This window comes from Sarcophilus harrisii, chromosome 2, assembly GCF_902635505.1.
Source record: "Sarcophilus harrisii chromosome 2, mSarHar1.11, whole genome shotgun sequence".
Classification (NCBI taxonomy): Eukaryota; Metazoa; Chordata; class Mammalia; order Dasyuromorphia; family Dasyuridae; genus Sarcophilus; species Sarcophilus harrisii.
This window is the reverse complement of record NC_045427.1, coordinates 370,815,974-370,837,693: the sequence shown is the minus strand read 5'-3', so window position 1 is coordinate 370,837,693 and position 21,720 is coordinate 370,815,974. Positions and strand designations below refer to the sequence as shown.

The 21,720-nt window shown below is 36.0% G+C and overlaps 1 protein-coding gene across 3 annotated transcripts in view; it reads right to left on the bottom strand.

The window, feature by feature from the left end:
* Nucleotides 1–21,720, bottom strand: part of KDM3B (lysine demethylase 3B) — a 59,911-nt gene that overhangs the window by 13,641 nt on the left and 24,550 nt on the right. For all 3 annotated transcript variants that reach the window (XM_031953344.1, XM_031953342.1, XM_031953343.1), the window contains exons 4-10: nucleotides 16,450–16,555; nucleotides 15,142–15,266; nucleotides 14,384–14,458; nucleotides 10,494–11,087; nucleotides 3,473–4,706; nucleotides 1,991–2,192; nucleotides 345–559 (exon numbers count right to left, since the gene is read on the bottom strand). In XM_031953344.1, coding sequence (XP_031809204.1) covers nucleotides 345–559; nucleotides 1,991–2,192; nucleotides 3,473–4,706; nucleotides 10,494–11,087; nucleotides 14,384–14,458; nucleotides 15,142–15,266; nucleotides 16,450–16,555 — 2,551 coding nt within the window. The remainder of the gene's footprint in view (nucleotides 1–344; nucleotides 560–1,990; nucleotides 2,193–3,472; nucleotides 4,707–10,493; nucleotides 11,088–14,383; nucleotides 14,459–15,141; nucleotides 15,267–16,449; nucleotides 16,556–21,720) is intronic.

The window sequence follows — 21,720 nt, the reverse complement described above, 5'->3', positions numbered from 1 at the left end:
TGTGTCAGTTTCTGGAGGTCCTAAAACAAAAATTCTGAATTTAGTCTGTTTCCATATAAATCTTTCATAATCTCAATAGTAGGTTGGGGACAAGAAGAATCAAGTTAGGTTGTCCCCAGACATGAGGAGCTTAATCTCAACAAACAGCTATATTCTAAAGTTCCTTAGTTAAACAGACTGCTATAAGTGGAAATCTTTTCAATAATGGGGAAAAATTTCCTACATTCTAATAGTAATTATTCCAGTAAAAAATAGGGAAGGAAAGGAAACATAACTCCATCTAAGTAAAAGAAACAAGAGTTTCTCCAACTAGGTAATATGACTTACAGAAAGGCAAGACTTACGGTGTGGCTCTACCATCATCATGGCCTCCTTTTCTGACATGACAAGCTGGCAAAACTGGTCCCCGACATTGGCTAGTATGTATTTTGAGGTCTCCAGATCGATTCCTTCTGCAAGGGAGGAAGAGGGAATCCACAGATTCATGGCTTCTGGATCACTTTGCTGCGGACTCAAAAACCCTTCTACACGGAGGATGCCTTTCCGAGTGAAGATAAGCCTGTGAAGAAAAAAATTAGTCAAAAGCATGGCAGCCATAGCCAAGTAAAAATTCTCACTGAATTTGAAAATTTGACCTAAGCACTGGTCCTATCACTCAGGTTCCTGATGTTCTTTAATTCCTATCAGTTTCTATGTTCCTTTGAGTGCCTCAACTCCTTTGTTTTTTCTGTAATGAAGGAAAAATGTAATGGAGAAATAAGCAGCTACTCCACTCTATTTCTTGAGTGGTGATGAAGTTACATATCTAAGGGGAATTTCTATTATTTGGTAAAGGCAGGGGATCTTTCTAAGGCCTAGTGTAAATTCTCTATAGTTCAGTGGCATATTTACATTTGTTGAAAATAGCCTACAGCTTTCCTTTCTGAATCACAGGTCAAATTACTCTAAAGATTAAAGAAAAAAAAAAAAAAAAAAAAGCACAATAGCAGACCAGGAATATGGGATAGATTCATTCCCCTTAATTTACCAATTTAAATAGGGAAACTAAACTGAGCTAGAGGGTTGATGGCTAATGCTCACAAACATTAATACGTCTATCCTACAAAGGTAAAACCTGTTAACTAAGTTATGACTATGTGATGCAGTACCACAAAGAATTAAGATGTCAAAGATATCCAATGTTGGGGCAGCTAGGTGGTACAGTGGATAGAGCACCAGCCCTATAGTCAGGAGGACCTCAAATCTGGTCTCAGACACACTTAACACTACCTAGTTATGTGACTCTGGACAAGTCAATTAACCCCGATTGCCTCAGCAAAAAAAAGATATCCAATATCCCATTTTTGATAATATGTTAAAACTTCAGAATACTTCAGAGTTCCAAAAGAATCTATCTTTTGAACTCTAAGAACTGTCAAAGAATGAACCAAAAGCACTCAAACCTAATGGGATGGAGCTGGTCATTGGCACAGCAAAGTTCTAAGTGTGTTCTAAGTGTTCTTTCTCTACTAGCACAGACTGGCATCTGCTCTGCAGTTTAATCATCTTAGAGTAAGGGTACTTAACTTGTCCATGAACTCTCATGGGGAAATTGTTAACTTAGATGGGAAAAACAAGATTCCTTACCATACGAAATACTGAGGGCAGCTGATTTCTTCACTGGATAATATAATATGATGCAAAGTATGGTGAACAATCTTGGCATCAGGTTTTGGCTCTTATTGGCACATACTAAATGTATGTGCTTGGCTAAGAATCCTCTTTTTAAGCCTCATCTGTAAAATAGTACTGCTTGTAGTCTCTATCTTACAGCAGTGTTTACATGATTAGATGAAAAAGTACTCTGTAAACTTTAAATTGCAGTTATGGCACAAGCAGGACAGGTTATTTGTTTACAATCTTAGGATAAGAGAATAGGTAGAGTCTGGGGGTGAAGTGAAGAGTTAGAGAGACATAAGGGATGTGATGGAGAAAGGTATCAGAAAAGTACCTGCGGAAGTGAAAGAATCGGCAGGCCACAGTGGAATCATCTTGTTCTTGCTCTTTAAACTTTCGGTAGCGCTCCAGGCGGCACTCCCTGCACTTATGGAGGTGAGGGGCCACATTAATGCAGGATCCATCTTGGAGGAAAGGCTCTCCTGACTGTTTGAGCTTTCTTACCTTGCTCATGTCTTTTAGCACAGATTGGCCAACTGTGGTGGGAGAGAAGAGTGGAAAAAAATCAGAAAACATTGGTCAAAACAGCCCAAAACAAAAGCTGGAACTTGACTCGCAACTATTCTTTTCTCAAGGGACATCACTCAATCTTCTCTTTGCCCAAAACAGCTTCTAGTTCCTATAGTCCCTTACTTGGCTTAATGGTGACTTTTTACTATTTTGTCTTAGTAAAAAAAGTGTAACTTACCTGTCTATTTCCTCTTCAATTTGCTCACTCAAGAGGAGAAAGAGAGAGAGAAGGGACACAGCAGCTAGAAACTGAGGACAGTAGAGAGCTTGGGAAAGGAGTTGTGCTGGCTAGTGTCCTACCATATTAGTTGCTCCTCCTCAAAGATAGGATGGATACAAGAGACCAGGAACTCCAAAATATTAGTGGCACTTGCCAATTATCTTAAGCACCTAAAAGATTTTGCTAACTGATCCCAATCAAGCCATGCTGTCAATGTTTTAAACCCTATGAGCTTCAATAGACTCCCCCCCCTCCCCCAATTAATAACAAGTACTCTTCTCAGGTGAACCACAGCTCTTTAAAATTATTAAAAAGCAAACAAACAACTTTATACTATTCTTCATCAGAACTACTTATCACAAAATGTTTTCTTTCCAGGGCCAACAGTTCTAATATGATGAAGGGCAGTTTAATTCTCTTCATATCTGCTTACAAAGGACTGACTTGAAATTGGCTTTCTACCCATTATTCCATTTTGTCTTTTACTCAAATCAGAATAATATGAAAGTGCTTGGACACTGAGTCAATAACCTTGTGCACATTATTGTAATTATCTCCAAATCACTGTAATTAAAGGCTCCAGCATAATACAAAAAATATATGTACAACCAATGGAGAATAGAATGGTACCCAACTACTCTCCATTTTTCCTAAAGACAAAACAAGGGAAAATGTGCTCAAACTGAAGCAAGAGTGAAGGAAGCTGAGTATAAACAAATACTTACTGATTAAAAAAAACCAAAACAACAATGGAACAGCATTTATAGGGATTACTGTCAAGAAAAATTGTAGCATTTACTTCTCTGGATGTTAAAGAGAGAGAGCTATTTAACTGTTCTAGCTTAGATGAAATCTTGCCCAGAGACAAAGGAATGATCTAGATTACAAACCATTCCCATCAGATTCTATATGCTAATAGGGCAAAAAGCTCTGTATTAAGGATTTTATATATGAGGGAATGTGCCAGGGCACAGAAAATCAATCCTGTGTATACCCTGGTAGCTCAGCTTGGCTCAGCACCATCACCTTTCAGAGGGGCTGTTCGAGGTCGGCCTTTAGGAGCCTGCTTCCCTCTTCCTTTTCCCAGTAATAGTTCAGCATTTCGCTCTCCATTGGGGCCCAGCTTTCCCATTAGGTGCTCGGGGATTCCCTTCAACCCAGCCTTGGCTTGCAGCTGCTCCTCAGAGTCACTCAGGTCTGACAGGTCACTATTGGTGCTGGAATCTGAGTCCTGTTTAGATGTCATACTTCGCTCATCCAGTGAAAACCTTTTTACAGCTTCAAAAGGAGCTTTGTTATCATGTAAAAACTCTGTTGAGGAGAGAAAGCCAGTTGGGTGCCTGCCAAAGACATTAGTAAAGGTTTTCAAAAGGGGATTGTCCTGTTGCCCAGGTCCAACTGATGGCTTTTCCTCTGTTGGGCTGGAGGAGAGGGTGGGCATCTCAATAGGTTGTGAAAGACTGCTGGTGGGTGAATTAGAGCGGCCATTTCCCATGGCAGAGAGGCTTGGGACACCAGGAGGCACAGCTGAGCTAGGTGCACTAGAGCCTAGCTTGGAAGAATCAGTTGTGATGAAGAGAGATTTCTTCTTTGCTAAAGATGCTGAATCAGCAGAGGTGTGAGACTCTGGCCAGCTAGAAGCTGCTTTGAGTGCTCCAGTGGTAGCAGAAGTGGAGCCACCTGCTGTCTGAGATGTAAAACTGCTGAAAGGACTGAGATCAGCTTTCTCTGCAAATGCCAGGAAAGGGTTGGATGGCTCTTCACGGGACAATTTAGGGGGCTGCAAAAATAGATTTTCATGATTCTCTGGGGCTCGGGTATTCAAGAGGCTCCTTGGGAAGGCTGGAGTGAGGGTAGGCATGGACTCTGCAGGCATCTTTCGATCCAGGGCACTGCCAGCCTTCGTATCTGCTGCCAGGGTAGGTTTGCCTTTACAAAGCCCAGAGCTCAGGCTCTCTAGGCTCTGTTTGAATGACTCCCGAGCAGAGGATTCATCAGATAAACTCTCTGAAATAGCTGTGAAGTAGTTACTTGAGGGCAAAGTCTGTGACATGCACTGAAAAAACAAGTTCTTTGAAAGATCAGAATCTTTCTGGGTTTCTGTAGCAGAACTGGAAGCAAAAGAAAACCCCAAAGGCTTGCTCTCTGTAGCCAAGACCCCATTGGACTGGGCTCTAACACTTCCAAAAGCCAAGGATTGGGAAGAACTTGAGAGAGATGCTCCAAATCCAGAAGAAGCCAAGAGAGGGTTTCTGGAATTCTGAAACAGGAAGGAACCATTATTTAGTGATTTTAAAAAGACTTACTTATTATAACTCCCCCAAATCTTACAGTTTGTTTCTTAGGTTTGGGAGATAATACCATTCATATTTTCATCAGTGAATCCCATGACTCAAACATTCTATTACTATCCACTACCCACAATTCCATGAAGGTACAGCCATGGTATCCTGGTCACATGAGATACCAATTAATGGTGCATAGATGTTAGTCAATTGCCAAAGATGAGACAAGATGGGAATAATCAGTGCTAGAGGAGACAGAAAAAGACATACTAATACTTTGCTGATACAGCTTTGAGGTGATCCAATTTGGATTTATTCAAAGAAAGTAACTAAAATGTATATAACTTTTTATATAGAGATTCCACTACTAGACATATCTGAAGAGGTTCAAAGACAAAAAGGACCCACATAACACCAAAATATTATGGCAACACTTCTTACCATAAAAAACTAGAAACAAAATAGATGCCCATTAACCAGGAAATGCATAACAAACTGTGGTACATAAATACAAGGGAATTTTGCTATATTTTAAAAAATGCATCATGTATGAACTATTTATACACATCTTCTTTTCCCCATCAGAATGTAAGCTCTTTGAGGTTAAGGGCAGTTTCTGCCTTTCTCTTTTGTTCACCATGCTTAGTATAGAGCCATAGTAAGTACTTAATAACATGGTTGAAAATACAGAGAAGCATAGGAAGATTGAGATGATCTGACAAAAAGCTAAGTAAGCAATGACAGTAAAACAATATACACACCAAATGAAAAGAACATGACAATTTAAAATGAAAGACCTGAAACTATAATGACTTAAGCTTGGCCCTATGGATCAAGTATGAGATATATGAGAAGCTATGTCCTTTCCCATCTTCTTTCCAGGAGTTAGGGTTCATAAGTATAGAATACTGCATATAACATCAGATTCTGATGTGTTGATTTTTCCGTACTATTTTCCCCCCTCTTTTTTATTTTTTATTTTAAGTATTGGCTCTCTAGGACGGAGGGAAACATAGATAACAACATAAAATATAACTTTATTAAAAAGTATATGAATAGTATATTTAATGAAGTTATGCAGAAACAAGACAAAAATAATCATTCTGTAGCCTTCCCTCTGTAGCTGATCTGGTTGGCCATCACATACTGAAAAACAAAAAGCTTAAGACTGAACTAACTCCCTATACAATATTCAAAAGTAAGTAATTCTACTAGAAATTTAGGAAAGGGCTTTTCCCCTCACTATCCCATATGATTATCAACTAAATCTGAAGCACACCATGCAACATTTACCTAAGGCAATTGTTTTAAAAGACTGTTAGAGAGGATAAAGTTACTGCGAACTGCCAAACTGTCTTGTTGGGAGGTAAGCTTAGTTCTGCAAAGAAATTATATACTTGGAAAAAGTATTATTAATTGGAAACTCTCAGAGATTATTTTGTTTTGTTTTTAGAATTCAATGAACTCTAAGTATAAGCCCAGCCCTATTAGTACATATTTGAACCTTGAGTCCACAAAACACGCCAAATTACATTAGAAACTGTTTAAGCTGTCTTTCATTTATTTGGGGGAAAGATTGTTTAGAGATATATGTCTCTTTAATACATACTTAATAAAAAAAAAAAGTAAATCCAAACATTGGTATTTTACTTATGAAGAAACCAGTCTTATGATATGAAAGATTTTAATCATGATATATGAGATGAGAAAAAATAAATCACAAAATGTATGTGAAACCATGCCTGACAAGTGAAAATAGCTAAAAACAAATAAAAGGACAATTTTAGAAATGATGTCCCCAAAAATGGGTTTAATATTTTGATATTCATAATTATAACACAATGACATATTTTGGGGAAAAAAATGAAGTCTGAAATTCATTTAGTCTAACCCATACTTGAAGAGAAATCTAACATTCCCAACAAGGGAGAAAGAGAAGGGAATAAACACACACACACACACACACACACACACACACAAAAGCTTTCTATGTGTCAGTAACTGTGCTAAGTGCTTTTTACAAATATTTATCTCTTTTGACCAATTTGACAGTTCATCATAGAATATGATTTAAAGTTGGAAAGGACCACAGAGGCCATCTACAACTTCTTATTTTATAGATGAAGAAACTGAGGCCTAGAAACATTAAGTGACTTGCTCATGACCACAAAGGGACTAGGACTCTATTCAAGTTGTGAACCCAATCCAAACACTTTTTACTCCCTGATGCCCTCCTGCTTTAATATTAACATAAGGCTTAATTGTTAATTATTATTAGCATTTGTGATTAATATGAGTATTATTCTTTGAAGTCAATCAGGGTTTCTCCTGCTTAATGTCTAAGAACAGGGAAAAATTCAGGACAAGAATATTAGAATTTTTTTTTGACGACCATTTATGGTATAAATCAAAGGAGTCATCAGATATGTGTATAGTTTGTGAGTAATTTGCATATTTTTTAGCAATTGTACTGGTTATTATCAGCTATTTTAAAGTTAAAATAGAACAATCCCTCCCCAATGGTGCCACAAAATTTTTTCCCCTTCACTTCTGGTTTGCCTGTAATCACTGACTTGAATCCCATATATTAATAATGTACAGAGGAGAAACTAACTCTATCTTGGGTACTTAAAAACTCCTTGTTACTTTATTGGCTAGGTTTAGCCATGTTCTTTGAAGATAGTATAAGTAGCACAGATTTCAAATATTAAAGTTATGTTTTTTCATCAAAAAGAGAAAAAGGGCGGGGGGGTGGGGTGGGGAGAGAAGGGGCGACAACTAGGTGGTGCAGTGGATAGAACACTGGCCCTGAAATCAGGAAGTCCTGAGTTCAAATCCAACCTTAACACTTCCTAGCTCTGTAACCATGGGCAATTCACTTAACCCCAACTGCCTCAGCACAAGGAAAAAAAAAAAAAAAAAAAAAAAAAAAAAGGGAAAAGAGGGAATATAATTTATAAAGTTTCCTACTTTCCTTCAAGTAATTCAATCTCCTCAAAGGATAAATGATGAAAAATTACATCTGAACTTGCCATTTATTTAAGGCACTAAGTTTTCCAGTGGCTAGATGTCCCCATTCTGGAATCTGGTATTATAAAGTAGGCATCATTTCCTGTATTTTAAATTATATTCCCAGAGGAGACCCAGAACTGAAATATCAGCAAAATGACAGAAACAGTCCAAGAAATTTCAACAGTCTAACTAGAAAATATTTTCTAACATACATTTTTACCTCTTCAGCTTCTAAAGAATTTTATAGATCTGCAGCATTTTGTGGTTCTTTTTATGTTAAGCTTGGCCTATTTAGATCCACATCACCTTAAGGAGACCATTTTAAATGAGTCAAAACTACGTAATGATTGAAACATGATAGATGTGACAACATAAATTTCTTATCTGGGGTTCCCTAGAGAATTTCATAGTTGGCTCACAGCTGAGAACAGAGAGATCTCACTACTTGTGATTGTCTCTCCTCCAGAAAGAACAATAATCTGTGTAAAATCTTTATTTGAAGTGCCCTTTTTCTCTTCTATTGGACACATCCAACCTTACTTTCCCCTTGATATCAAGAGATTATTATCAGGGAAGAAATAAGCCTTCATCCAGGTGAAATATACTTACTATTTAAAAAATTTCCCCTTTTTAAAATCATATACTTGACAAATATCAGCTAAGATACCTAGCTGATACATGTAAGATACCTATTATATGTTTTATGTGTATCTTTTAATCTTTAGATTCTTAAGGATGCAGGATCCTTGAAAGTATAGATCACAATTCTATCTATTAGGCACAGTGTTTTACAGTGGAAACCTTCAATTTTTGTATTTTATTTTAAAGTTATGAGTTAGTTACTAGTTTTAAAAAAAAGACAACAGCATACATTATAGTGGTAAACATAAAAGTGTACCAATGTTTTAGATAGCATTAAAAAACTGTATTTGGGAAATCTGCTTATTGCAATCTAGATAAAACTGAATTTACATATTTGCAACAAACTACATATCAAAAGTAGATTAAGAACATGTGAGGTAGCTGTTTATCATAACTAATTCTGTTAATTTGCCTAAGGAAATTATCTGAAATATAAAAAACTTAAAAGAATTTTGTTTAATCCTATTATAGAAAAATATCAGCCTTTAGGAAAAATGTATTAGAAAATTATGAACTGAAAACAGAAAATGGTAATGGTAGCCTATATAAAGCTTTATAGTGTTTATTGCTACAAATACCGCAATTTATTAACCCTGCCTTTTATAAACCTAGTGAAGGATGCAACTGCTATATGAACCAAATGGATAACTGAATTTATAAAGATTCTCCACAAGAAACATCTTAGCATCTCATTAAAGTGGATTGTATAATTATTTTTTGATTAGCCCAACTGTTGAGGCACCTATCAAGAACTGATAGTTATTAAAATAAATGCACTCGCCAAAAGACGAAAATGACATCTCAAGAAACATTAAAGACTCTTATAAGTTTCTTAGAAATTATATTTTCCTATTTTTACAGTCAAAGGTTCTGATAAAGGCCTCATTTCCAAAATATATAGAGAATTAACTCTAATTTATAAAAAATCAAGCCATTCTCCAATTGAAAAATGGTCAAAGAATATGAACAGACAATTCTCAGATGAAGAAATGGAAACTATTTCTAGTCATATGAAAAGATGCTCCAAGTCATTATTAATCAGAGAAATGCAAATTAAGACAACTCTAAGATACCACTACACACCTGTCAGATTGGCTAAAATGACAGGAAAAATAATGATGATTGTTGGAGGGATGCGGAAAACTGGGACATTGATGCATTGTTGGTGGAGTTGTGAACAATCCAACCATTTTGAGAGTAGTTTGGAACTATGCTCAAAAAGTTATCAAACTGTGCATACCCTTTGATCCAGCAGTGTTACTACTGGGATTATATCCCAAAGAGATTATAAAGAAGGGAAAGGGACCTGTATGTGCACGAATGTTTGTGGCAGCCCTTTTTGTAGTGGCTAAAAATTGGAAACTGAATGGATGTCCATCAGTTGGAGAATGGTTGAATAAATTGTGCTATATGAAAATTATGGAATATTACTGTTCTGTAAGAAATGACCAACAGGATAATTTCAGAAAGGCCTGGAGAGACTTACATGAACTGATGCTGAGTGAAATGAGCAGGACCAGGAGATCATTATATACTTCAACAACAATACTATATGATGACCAGTTCTGATGGATCAGGCCCTTCTCAGCAACGAGATCAACCAAATCATTTCTAATGGAGCAGTAATGAACTGAACTAGCTATGCCCAGAAAAAGAACTCTGGGAGATGACTAAAAACCATTACATTGAATTCCTAATCCCTATATTTATGCACACCTGCATTTTTGATTTCCTACATAAGCTAATTGTACAATATTTCAGAGTCTGATTCTTTTTCTACAGCAAAATAACGTTTTGGTCAGGTATACTTATTGTGTATCTAATTTATATTTTAATATATTTAACATCTACTGGTCATCCTGCCATCTAGGGGGGGGGGGGGGGGGGTAAGAGGTGAAAAATTGGAACAAGAGGTTTGGCAATTGTTAATGCTGTAAAGTTACCCATGTATATATCCTGTAAATAAAAGGCTATTAAATAAAAAAAAAAAAAAAGAAATTATATTTTCCTCTGGCAATTGAGATGGTTTCTAATGTGAGTCACAGATAATTACATCAAAAAAATGAAAAGTAATTGTAAAATACTTGCCTCAAATTTCAGTCACTCACCTCTCCCTGAGTCTGAGACCAGTTGACTTTTTGTTTCTCCTGCAGGGTCACTGCTGAAAGGCCTGTATCAGAGATTCTCACGGTGGTTGGTGTTGAGCTGGTGGTTGTGATCACGGCTGTTGAAACTGCCAGACTCTGAGCACCTGAATCCAGTGATTTTCCAGCCTCCTTGTTTCCAGCTCCACCCACCTCTGTAACCAAAGGTGACTGCCCCGTGGCTGAAGAATATGGAGTGAAAGGTACAGGCATGTCCCCACCTAGAGGCTCATCCTGAACCACCAGAGTCCTGCCATTCTCTTTGGTGTATGTGGCAAATCGAATGTTTCGATTGATCTGGGGAACAAATGGAGGCAGCTGCTTGGCCCTTTGATCCAGCCCTGGCTCTCCACTAGAACTCCCTTTCCAGGGCCCTCGACTTGTTTCACTTCCATCACTCCCATTACTGTCTACTTCACTCCTTTCTCCTTTTAATTTCTTTGTTGCAGGGTCACACCCAGAGTCTGAAGCACTTTTCCTCCTTCGTCCATCTTTTCCCTCTATGCTCTCTCTTTTCTTCTTTCCTTTGGGGGGTTTTACAGCTTTTAATGTGCTTCCCTACAAATGCAAAATTCAGAAAGATTTTATTAAAAAGGAACTTCTATTTTGCTTTTGTTTCTAGAAACAAAGCAAAAAGCAAAGAGGAAAAGATATTCAAGTTTTAATTTCTGCTTTAACATATATTCCAACTATTTCAACCAATTATGAACTCCCTCTATCATCTTTTTTAGCATACCTTTTCCCTTTATAGAAGCCCCTGTCATCTCAGAGGGATTTCAAATAACAAAGATCTTCTGTACAACAGATATTTTTCTAACACCATTCCATTCTAAAAGATTATCTGCGTGGCAAAGGTCATATGAAAAATTCACAAGGATTCAAAATATACATATTCTCACATACTAGAATGTTCTAGTATAAAATGCCAACTTCCAATCTTTGCAAGATAAGGGATTTATGGATTCTTTAAAGAAAAAAGAATTTCATCATGTATCTATCTGACATATAAACAAACACCTCAGCAGTTAAAGAGATACTACCATTTGCTCTTGCCACAAGTTCCAAATATGTGTATGAATTATGGAGCTTTACTAACAATCTCCCAAATTTTCTACTTCACAAAAGAATAAATTTGAAGAAAAAAAGTGTAAACTACAATATTGTCACAGGCAGATCTCTTATAACAATTCAGTAGTAATAATGTCAGAGCCCATGGAATTAAGTTAGGCATCACTGGTGAGAATGGTCTCACATCACTGTAGCAGAGGACTAGAAAGAACCATCTTTTATTTATTTATTTTCTTTTATTAAAGCTATTTTTCAAAACACATGTGTGGACAAGTATTCAAAATTAGCCCTTGCAAAACCTCGTATTCCAATTTTCCTTCCCCTTCCCCCATCCCCTCCTCTAGATGGCAAGTAGCCCAATATATGTTAAACATGGTAGAAATATATGTTAAATCTAAATCTAAATATGCATACATATTTATATAATTATCTTGCCACACAAGAAAAATCAAATCAAACCAGAAAAAAAGAGAAGCAAAATAAAATGCAAGCAAACAACAACAAAAAGAGGGAAAATGCTATGATGTGAACCAAACTCAGTTCCCACAGTCCTCTTCCTGGGTATAGATGGCTCTCTTCATCACTAAACAATCAGAAATGGTCTGAATCATCTCATTGTTGAAGAGAGTCACGTCCATCAGAATTGATCATCTATAATCTTCTTATTGCCGTGTATAATGATTTCCTGAGAACTATCTTTCTTTTAAAGAATTGCCCAGAGATCCAGCTGGTCTTCTGTGATTCATGTCAGTCACTAGATAGTCTTGAACAGTATTTGCTGATGGTTTATAACTTTGATTTACTTAGTCTGGGCATCTTATTCTGAATCATAGAGATTCTTCTCAGGGCTGTCTGTAGAGCACAATAAGGTGTTCTGCTAGACAAAGTCTTAAAATATGCTATCCACAAGCATTTCTTTAATTGTGATTGTTGGCCATTTAGTTAACAATGGGCAATAATTATACATTTTTCCTCAGTCTTAAGGACTCTCATTTATTTGAATTCATTAAATACTGGTCTTGGATCTACTTATTTTTATTCCTATGTTTTTTAACTGATAAAACGCTGATAATCTGTTTTCTTTCACTGTTTTGATCCTTACTGCCAGTTCCATACATTCTGCACTTTATCATCATCTTCACTGTTCTCATCATACAGTGCACTGAAAGATATTACGATCAGAAGTATTATACTAAGGGATGACAAATATTCAAACATTCCTTGTATGTTTGACCCAGCCCTCACAGCACTCTATTAGGGCAAAAATGATGTCTATAGAGCTTCATGAAGAGTATCTTGCCTAGAAGAAAGAACTCAGGCAACAACATCAATAAAGAGCTGTGGAAACAATACTGAAAAGACACTGACAGGTGGCTTTAGCTTGAAGAAATTTCACATTCAATTTAACTGATACAAGCTCCTTTTATAATATACAATGGCAACAATTCTGATTAACTCAGTGAGTGTTGCATACTGTAGGAGGCACTAAGAAAATGTTATCATAAGATTTCAAATACCCTCTGGAGCCCATCAACACAGCAATGAATGAAATGCAGTTTCTCTTTAATTTATTTATCATTCTGGATCCAGCCATTCTGGAGAGCAGTTTGGAACTATACTCAAAAAGTTATCAAACTGTGCATACCCTTTGATCCAGCAGTGTTTCTACTGGGCTTACATCCCAAAGAGATCTTTAAGGGGGGAAAGGGACCCACATGTGCAAAAATGTTTGTGGCAGCCCTTTTTGTAGTGCCAAGGAACTGAAAATTGAATGGATGCCCATCAACTGGAGAATGACTGAAGTAAGTTATGTTATATGAATGCTATGGAATATTATTGTTCTGTAAGAAACGACCAACAGGATGATTTCAGAGATGCTTGGAGAGACTTACATAAACTGATGCTAAATGAAATGAGCAGAACCAGGAGATCATTATACACGGCAACAACAAGACTGTACGATGATCAATTCTGATAGACATGGCTCTCTTCAACAATGAGATGATTCAAACCAGTTCCAATTATTCAGCGATGAAGAGAGCATTTACACTCAGAGAACTGTGGGAACAGAATGTGGAATACAACACAACATTCTCACTCTCTCCATTGTTATTTGCTTGCATTTTGTTTTTTTTCTCAGTTTTTCTTTTTCTTCCTTCTTGATCTGATTTTTCTTGTGCAGCAAGGTAACTGTATAAATATGTATACATATATTGGATTTAATATGTATTGGACTACCTGCCAGCTAGGGGATGGGAGGAAGGCGAGGAAAATTTGGAACAAAAGATTTTGCAAGAGTCAATCTTGGAAAAATTACCCATGCATATATTTTGTAAATAAAAAGCTTTAATTAAAAAAAAATTATCATTCTATAAGTTTAATAAGATAATTAGGTCCAGTACATCTTTCAAACATATGAGACTGGATAAAACAACTAAGAAGGCAAAAATTTGGTCTTTTGGCTTTAAATCTGAGAAGTGACTGGTAAATAACAGGACTGTGATTGGAAAGGCTCACTATGGAATATGTAAAACAACAACATCCCCTCTTATTCACTCTTACCTTAAATGGAGCTACTATTAATGATGCAATGGGAAAGAAAAAGTATATGTATGTATTTTGGGGGTGGAGGGAGGAAATGTGGAGCAGGGACAGTAATGGGGAAGAAAAGGAGGTACAATAATTAATATCCAACATTTCCTTTAGTATGCAGAGTAAGTACAGATTAAACAATAAAGGCAAGACTTTATTTGCATTACTCCCAGAGACTCAGTGAATTACTGTACCTCATTCTGAGAAGCAGAGTTGTCCATCAACATCACATGTATCAATCTGGGATCCACTGATTTAATCTCACCACTCTATGATAATTTTCAGATTTGATGAGAGGTTGGAGCAAGATGGCAAGGATCATGAGAATAAAAGACATTTAAACTTAGTAGCCAAAAGAAATCAATGACATATTATCAATTAACTCAACATTCATGGTTTTTCTTAGAAATGACTTTTTCTACTTCTATACTATCAAACTCTTCTTTTATATGTTACTGAGACCAGAAGAGTGAAAATGCTTCTGAAACTAATCATATACAACTCGCAATATTTGCACTAAGTGTGTCTGCAAAAGTAAAGGCTTGAAACCAATTCAGAATAGTAAATACATTTATTTTTCTAAGAAATATTTTTCATCCACTTCTTGATCATAAAGCATTTTATTACTGAGTCTAGACTGTTTCTCAGTTCATCTATTTTGTTAGAAACCATATCTTGTATTCTATGAGCAAAGTACATTTCAAGAACTTCAGAAATCCATATTTGCAATATATTCTTTGCCCCTCTTACCCTTTTCAAATGAACAAGTATTTTATTTTCTGTTCTTTTCACTTCCATTCACAATTCAAAAGAAAAGCAAACTTGTAAGAATTGATTTTTTTTAAAGCCACATATAGTCATTTGCTTACTATTCTTAAACTATTGCTGGGATTCTGAAACACGATAGTACCTTATATAAAAAAATGCAAACTAAATGCCCCAAGGTTCTCACCTCTGACAAAGATACCTCCATAAGACGAGTGAGAGAGTCTTGTCGGCTTACAACACCACAGATCCAACCTTCTTCACCTTCTGGCTGGTACACTTTGACCCTCTGGCCTTTGACACTATAGGGACCTAGAAGTGAAATCAGTCAGCATCAATGATAAAAAGCCCAATGTCAGTTCCATTTTACCAGGGCAATCAAAGCAGAATATTGTACAGCATTAATATTTATATTGGTCAGTTAAATTTGTGTTGTCAGTTTCCAAGCAGAGGTAAATAAATTGGAAAAGATAGATCTACCATATTTAGCCATCTAAAAGATATGGAAATACCTAAAATAAAACTTTACATTGTTCCTCTAAAAATCTCCCATAATTCTGTCATTTATTTGGGAACTTCTCAGACTTTCTAAAACACTTAGATTTATATTCCTTTGTTAAGGGACAAAGAAAAATTTAAAATTTTATTTAAAAAATTATATAAAAAATTTAAAAGTTTATATTGGGTTTAAAAAAAAGGAAAATTAATAAACTGAATAAACCATTGGGCTTAGGAATGATACATCACTTCTTCAAAAAGAGGGGGTAGAAAGCTCAATGTGGGCAAAAAAGATACAGCTTCTATGCTAATAACCTATCAAATTTTAAACCTTGTTTTCTTAGGAGAATGCTACTCCAACAGCATGTAATAGTGATCTTCTCCTTATTTAACTGATCCTCTTGATGGATAATGTCCCTCTCATGCTACAATTGTTTCTGATATATTAAGACTATTCTGCTGAACCCAGCTGGTTATTTCACAGACATTTGAGTCCTTACTAAGTCAAAAACTACATTCATCTTTTAGTCGCCTTTATACTCAGTTACACCTCACACAGTCTTAACTCTTTCTCTCCCCTGTTTTTTCCCCTTTCTTCATCCTTCCAGCAGGTCAATTTTCCTACTTAAATCTGCTTAGACTTTCTTTGCCTGTAGAGTCACAATAACATTTGGGTATCCCATGCCAATGAATCGAAATATTTACAAGAGTCACTGGGGAAAAGGAAGTGGTAAATAAGCAAAGCAATAGTCAATGCCAACTTGGATCACTAGATGAAATGTGTGTTGGGGTGGACTTTTTAATCTCTTATGAAATAACATATGTAAGAGAAATTTTACATAACTCCAAAGTTGCACATCTTTACTGCTGAGCATAAACTATATTACTTGGTTTATTTTAGTCAGGAAAAGAACATGGTGCACAATTTCACCATCTTAAACACTGGCCATAGGTTTGTTCTAAGTAGCTCAGGGCACAGGAAACTATCTGTTCTTACCTCGACTGAATATTTCCTGGAGCTTTTGGTCACTGATCAAAGCATTAACTGTATCTCTCAATGCAGCATGTTCTAGAAGAATCTGGTTCTGGCTCTCTGTTCCCATCTGTCAAAAATAAGTGAAAAAGATACCACATGTTAAGAGTTAGCTCCCATCTAGCTGGTGAGAATAAAAAGAATTAGCTTCCTGAGTAGCCATGTTTCTAGATTTAGGTTTATAGTACTGGAGCTGAAAGAGGACCCCAAGGTTCTTAACTTTTTTGTATGGTGTTGTAGAGCCGTTTGGCAATCTGGGGAAGCCCACAGTTCCCTTTTCAGGAGAATGTTTTTAAAATACATAATATTACAGAAGAAACAAATTACATTGAAATAAAGATGTATTTTTTTCCCATCCAGTTTATTAACTTTGAAATCTGTCCACAATGGGTAAGTGGGCCTCAGCTTAAAAACCTTGATCTATTCCAATGTCTCGATTTTGCAAATGAAGAAATTGAGGTCCAGGGAATTAAGTTTAGTGGATTTGTTCAGTTGGCAGTAAGCAACACTGTGGAATTTAAACCCGGGTCCTTTTCATAATAAGCTATATATATATATTTTTACTATAAGCTTTAAAGTAGAGAATCCATCTCTGACTTTCACAAAGCTTCACCCAAAAGCTAGTTTGAAGTAAATGCTTTTATCTAAAGATGCTGACAAGTACATAGCCAAACATTCCACCAGAAAAATTTCTCTGTTAATATAATTGACCCCTTATTACTTTGAGGGCTTATTTACCTGTTCAGAAGATACCTCACTATATCAACCTAGTTGGGCAATCATTACAAAGTGCCAATTATATGCTACCGACTGGGGATACAAACACAAATAGAGAAGTCTACATTTCATCATAAAAATGAAAACTACATTTTCCTCTTTTATGCTTTCTCTGATGTTTATGATAAGACAGTCACTGAACAGAATACAGGTTCTGTTATTTCTTTCAAATAACCCTGAATAGAAAGGCCTGGAGAGACTTATACGAACTGATGCTGAGTGAAACAAGCAGGGCCAAGAGATCATTATATACTTCAACAACGATACTATATAATGACCAATTCTGATGGGCCTGGCCATTCTCAGCAATGAGATGAACCAAATCAGTTCCAATGGAGCAGTAATGAACTGAACCAGCTACACCCAGCGAAGAACTCTGGGAGATGACTAAGAACCATTACACTTAATTCCCAATCCCTATATTTTTGCCCACCTGCATTTTTGATTTCCTTCACAGGCTAATTGTACAACATTTCAGAGTCCAATTCTTTTTGTACAGCAAAATAACGGTTTGGTCTTGTATACTTATTGTGTATCTAATTTATATTTTAATATATTTAACATCTACTGGTCATCCTGCCATCTGGGGGAGGGGGTGGGGGGAAGGAGGGGAAAAATTGGAACAAGAGGTTTGGCAATTGTCAACATGGTAAAGTTGCCCATACATATAACCTGTAAATAAAAGGCTATTAAAATTTAAAAATAAATAAATAACCCTGAATAATTTTAACATATGAGCTGAAGACACTGTGTTGAAAAAGAGTATATTAATATTTTATTCTTAAGAATCACCAAACAAGCAAAATGAGATCCTCTTATTCTGTATCTTTCAATTACTGATTATTCCTTTTGAAAGCCTGTCTGTTTTTCACTAACATATCCATGATATATATGATTCCCATAAATATTCTGCATAAAGAAGGCATATAGGCTGACAATATTAATGCTCTCTTGGTCACCATTTTTCATTATGAACAAGGTCTGAAACTTCCTCCCCCCCCTCCATGCTTTTGTTATCTTCTTTTCTTTCAGATACTTGTCCACTAATTCATCAATACCCTCACATTATGTAACTTCCAGCATTGATATTTTATATGCACACACACACACACACTCTTTTAATATTATCAGGCTGCTTTGCCTACATATTCTCAGAGTGCCACTAATACCTGCCCAAAAGCAAACCTGGGATTGTAAAGTTAGGGTCTAAATATGATAGTTCCACCATCACTGGAGGGAGTATTTGTTATGACTTTTAGAAATCTTTTCCACTTGTTTTGTTATTCTCCTATTTTTATCTTTAAATGCCTCTAGAATGATTTTGCTTAGTTAGATGTCTTGCCAAGGCTTTTTAAAGATAGTTTTGTCCTCCATTATATTACATATTATTAGATGATATATTCATAATTTTCCATCAGCCTTTTTCATAAAGTTTTATAAATTAGTTTATATTCTAACCTGACATTCATTGCCTTTGGCAGTCATCTCTATTTATTTGGAAAATAAGGTAAGGCCAGCTAGTTGGTATAGTGGATAGAGCACCAGCCCTCAAGTCAGGAGAACCTGAGTTTGAATCTGGTCTTAGACACAACACTTCCTAGCTGTGTGATCCCAAGCAAATCACTTAACCCCAACTGCCTCAGCTAAAAAAAAAAAAAAAAAAAAAAAAAAAAGTTAGATAACGAATAAGGTGCTTAGCTGGGTTTTCTGGTCTTTTTATTGTAGCAATTCCTTGTGTTTGTTAAACTTTTAAACAAAATTATTATAACAGGGATCGATATGTTCTTAATTTCCAATTTTAATGATCAATTATTTGTTTAAATATATTAGTATTGGGGCAGCTAGGTGGGGCAGTGGATAGAGCACCAGCCCTGAAGTCAGGAGGACCTGAGTTCAAATCTGATCTCAGACACTTAACACTTCCTAACTGTGTGGCCCTGGGCAAGTCACTTAACCCTAATTGTCTCAGCAAGGGGGGGGGGGGAGAGGAAATAAATAAATATGTATTTTTAGTATTAAGTTGTTTCTAGTGTACATTGTCCCTTCATTGTTTCCCTTTTTCTTTTTTAAGTGCTTCCCCCCCCCCACTTACATGTCAAGAAAACATCTTTTAGCATTTTTACAAGACTGAGTTTCAAATTTTTCTCCTTTCCTCCTCTTCCAAAGATAGTAAGCATTTTAATAGAATTTATACATATGTCATCATGTAAAATATATTTCCATATTAATCATAGTTCTGAAAGGGGAAATAGATCAAAAGGGAAAAAAGTGAAAAAAATATTCTTCAATTTGTATTCAGAGTTCATCAATTATTCATCTGGTTATGGATAGCATTTTTCCTTCATGAATCCTTTGTACTTGTGTTGAATCACTGCGTTGCTGAGAAGAGCTGAGCCAATCATAGCTTATCATCACACAATGTTGCTGATACTGTGTGCAATGTTTTCCTGGTTCTGATCAATTTACTTTGTAACAATTTGTACAAGTCTTTCCAGGTTTTTCTGAAAGTTGCCCGTTCAACATTTCTTATTACCAAAAAAAAAAAAAAAAAAAAACCACAAAAAAATTTCCACTGCATTCACATACCATTTCTTCTTTAGCTGTTGCTCAATTGCTAGGCATCCCCTCAGTTCTCAATTTGCCACCAAAAGGAATGCTATAAATATTTTTACACATGTAGATAGTTTTCCTTTTTTTAAGGTCCATTTACAGACCTTACAGATACAGGGACTGGGTTACAGACCTAGCAGAGGGTCAAGGAATATGCTATGCAAAGGTTAGTTGCATACTAACCTTCGGGCATAGTTCCAAATTGCTCTCCAGAATGGTTAGATCAGTTCACAACTCTACCCACAGAGCATTAGTGCCACAATTTCTCCACATTCCTACCAATGTTTATTACTTTTCTTTTTTGTCATATTGGCCAATCTGGTAGGTATGGCATCTCAAAGTTGTTTTAATTTGCATTTCTTTAATCAAAAGTGATTTAGAGAGGGCAGCTAAGTGGTACAGTGGATAGAGCACCAGCTCTTAAGTCAGGAGGGCTTGAGTTCAAATTTGGCCAACAACACATCCTAGCTGTGTGACTCTAGGCAAATCATTTAACCCCAATTGCTGGAGATGGGGAAAAAAAGTGATTTAGAGCACTTCTTCATATGCCTATAGATTTGAGTTCTTTACCTGAAAACTGCTTGTAATATCTTTGATAATTTGTCATTTGGGGAATGGCTTGTATTATAAATTTGACTCAGTTCTCTATATACTTGAGAAATGAGGTCTTTATCAGAGACACTTGCTGCAAAGATAAGTCTCCCAGCTTTTTGCTTTCCTTCTAATCCTGGTTTCATTAGTTTATATTAAATTAAAAGGCTTTTGTACAAATTAATCAAAATTATCTGCTTTGCATTTAATAATGCTCTCTCTTATTTGATCATGAATTCTTCCCCTTCCCATTGATTTGACAGATAAGACTATTCTTTACTCTTCTAATTTGCTTATAGTAGCTAACATTCTATTTACCTTAGTTTCAGTCTTGTTTATTTTTGGTTAATTTAATCAAATTCTGTGAGGGACAGTTGAGATCCTATACTAGTAAAATATTGGTGTCTATTTCTTCCTCTAACTCATGCTATACTACTTGAGGCATATATGTTTAATACTGATATTGTTTCGTTGTCTATAGTACCCTTTAGCAAGATATAGTTTCCTTTCCTATCTCTTTTAATTAGATTTTTGCTTTTATTTTGTCTGAAATAAGGATTTCTATCAATGTTTTTTTTTTTTTTTTTTTTTAACTTCAGCTGAAGCTCCAAATCTTACCTTTGCTCCGTGTGTCCCCCTCTGCTTCAAATGTTTTTCTTGTAAACAACATATTGTAGGATTCTGATGTGGATGATCCCTTTTGCTATGCACTTCTATTTTATGAGTTCATCTCATTCACAGTTATGATTATTATCTGTATATTTTCCTCCCACCTATTCTTCATCCTATTTGTCCTCTCTCTCCTTTCACCCTTTCCCTCCTTCCTCACCAGTATTTTGCTATTGTTTGCCACACATGATCTGCCCTCCCTTCTGTCACTGCCCTGTCCCCTCTTCTCCTTTTTACTCAATCTTGCCCTTTCCTACTTCCCTGTCAGGTAAGACTGATTTCTATATTCAACTGATTGTGTATATCATTCTCTCTTTGAGTCAATACTGATGGGAGTAAGGTTCAAGTGATGCTCATTGCTCACTCTCCACTTAATGTCTTTCAAGCCTCTCCAAATGAAATAATTTACACCATTCTCTCCCTTTCTTCTGCAGCCAATGCACTCCTCTTTCTCATTCCTTAATTTTTTGTCATTCCTTCAAATATACCTTAGATGTACACCTTCTATGTATATTTCTCCTAGCTATACTACAAATGTAAAAAGTTTAGCTCTATCAATTAATGTTTTCTTTTCCCTTTTTACCTGTT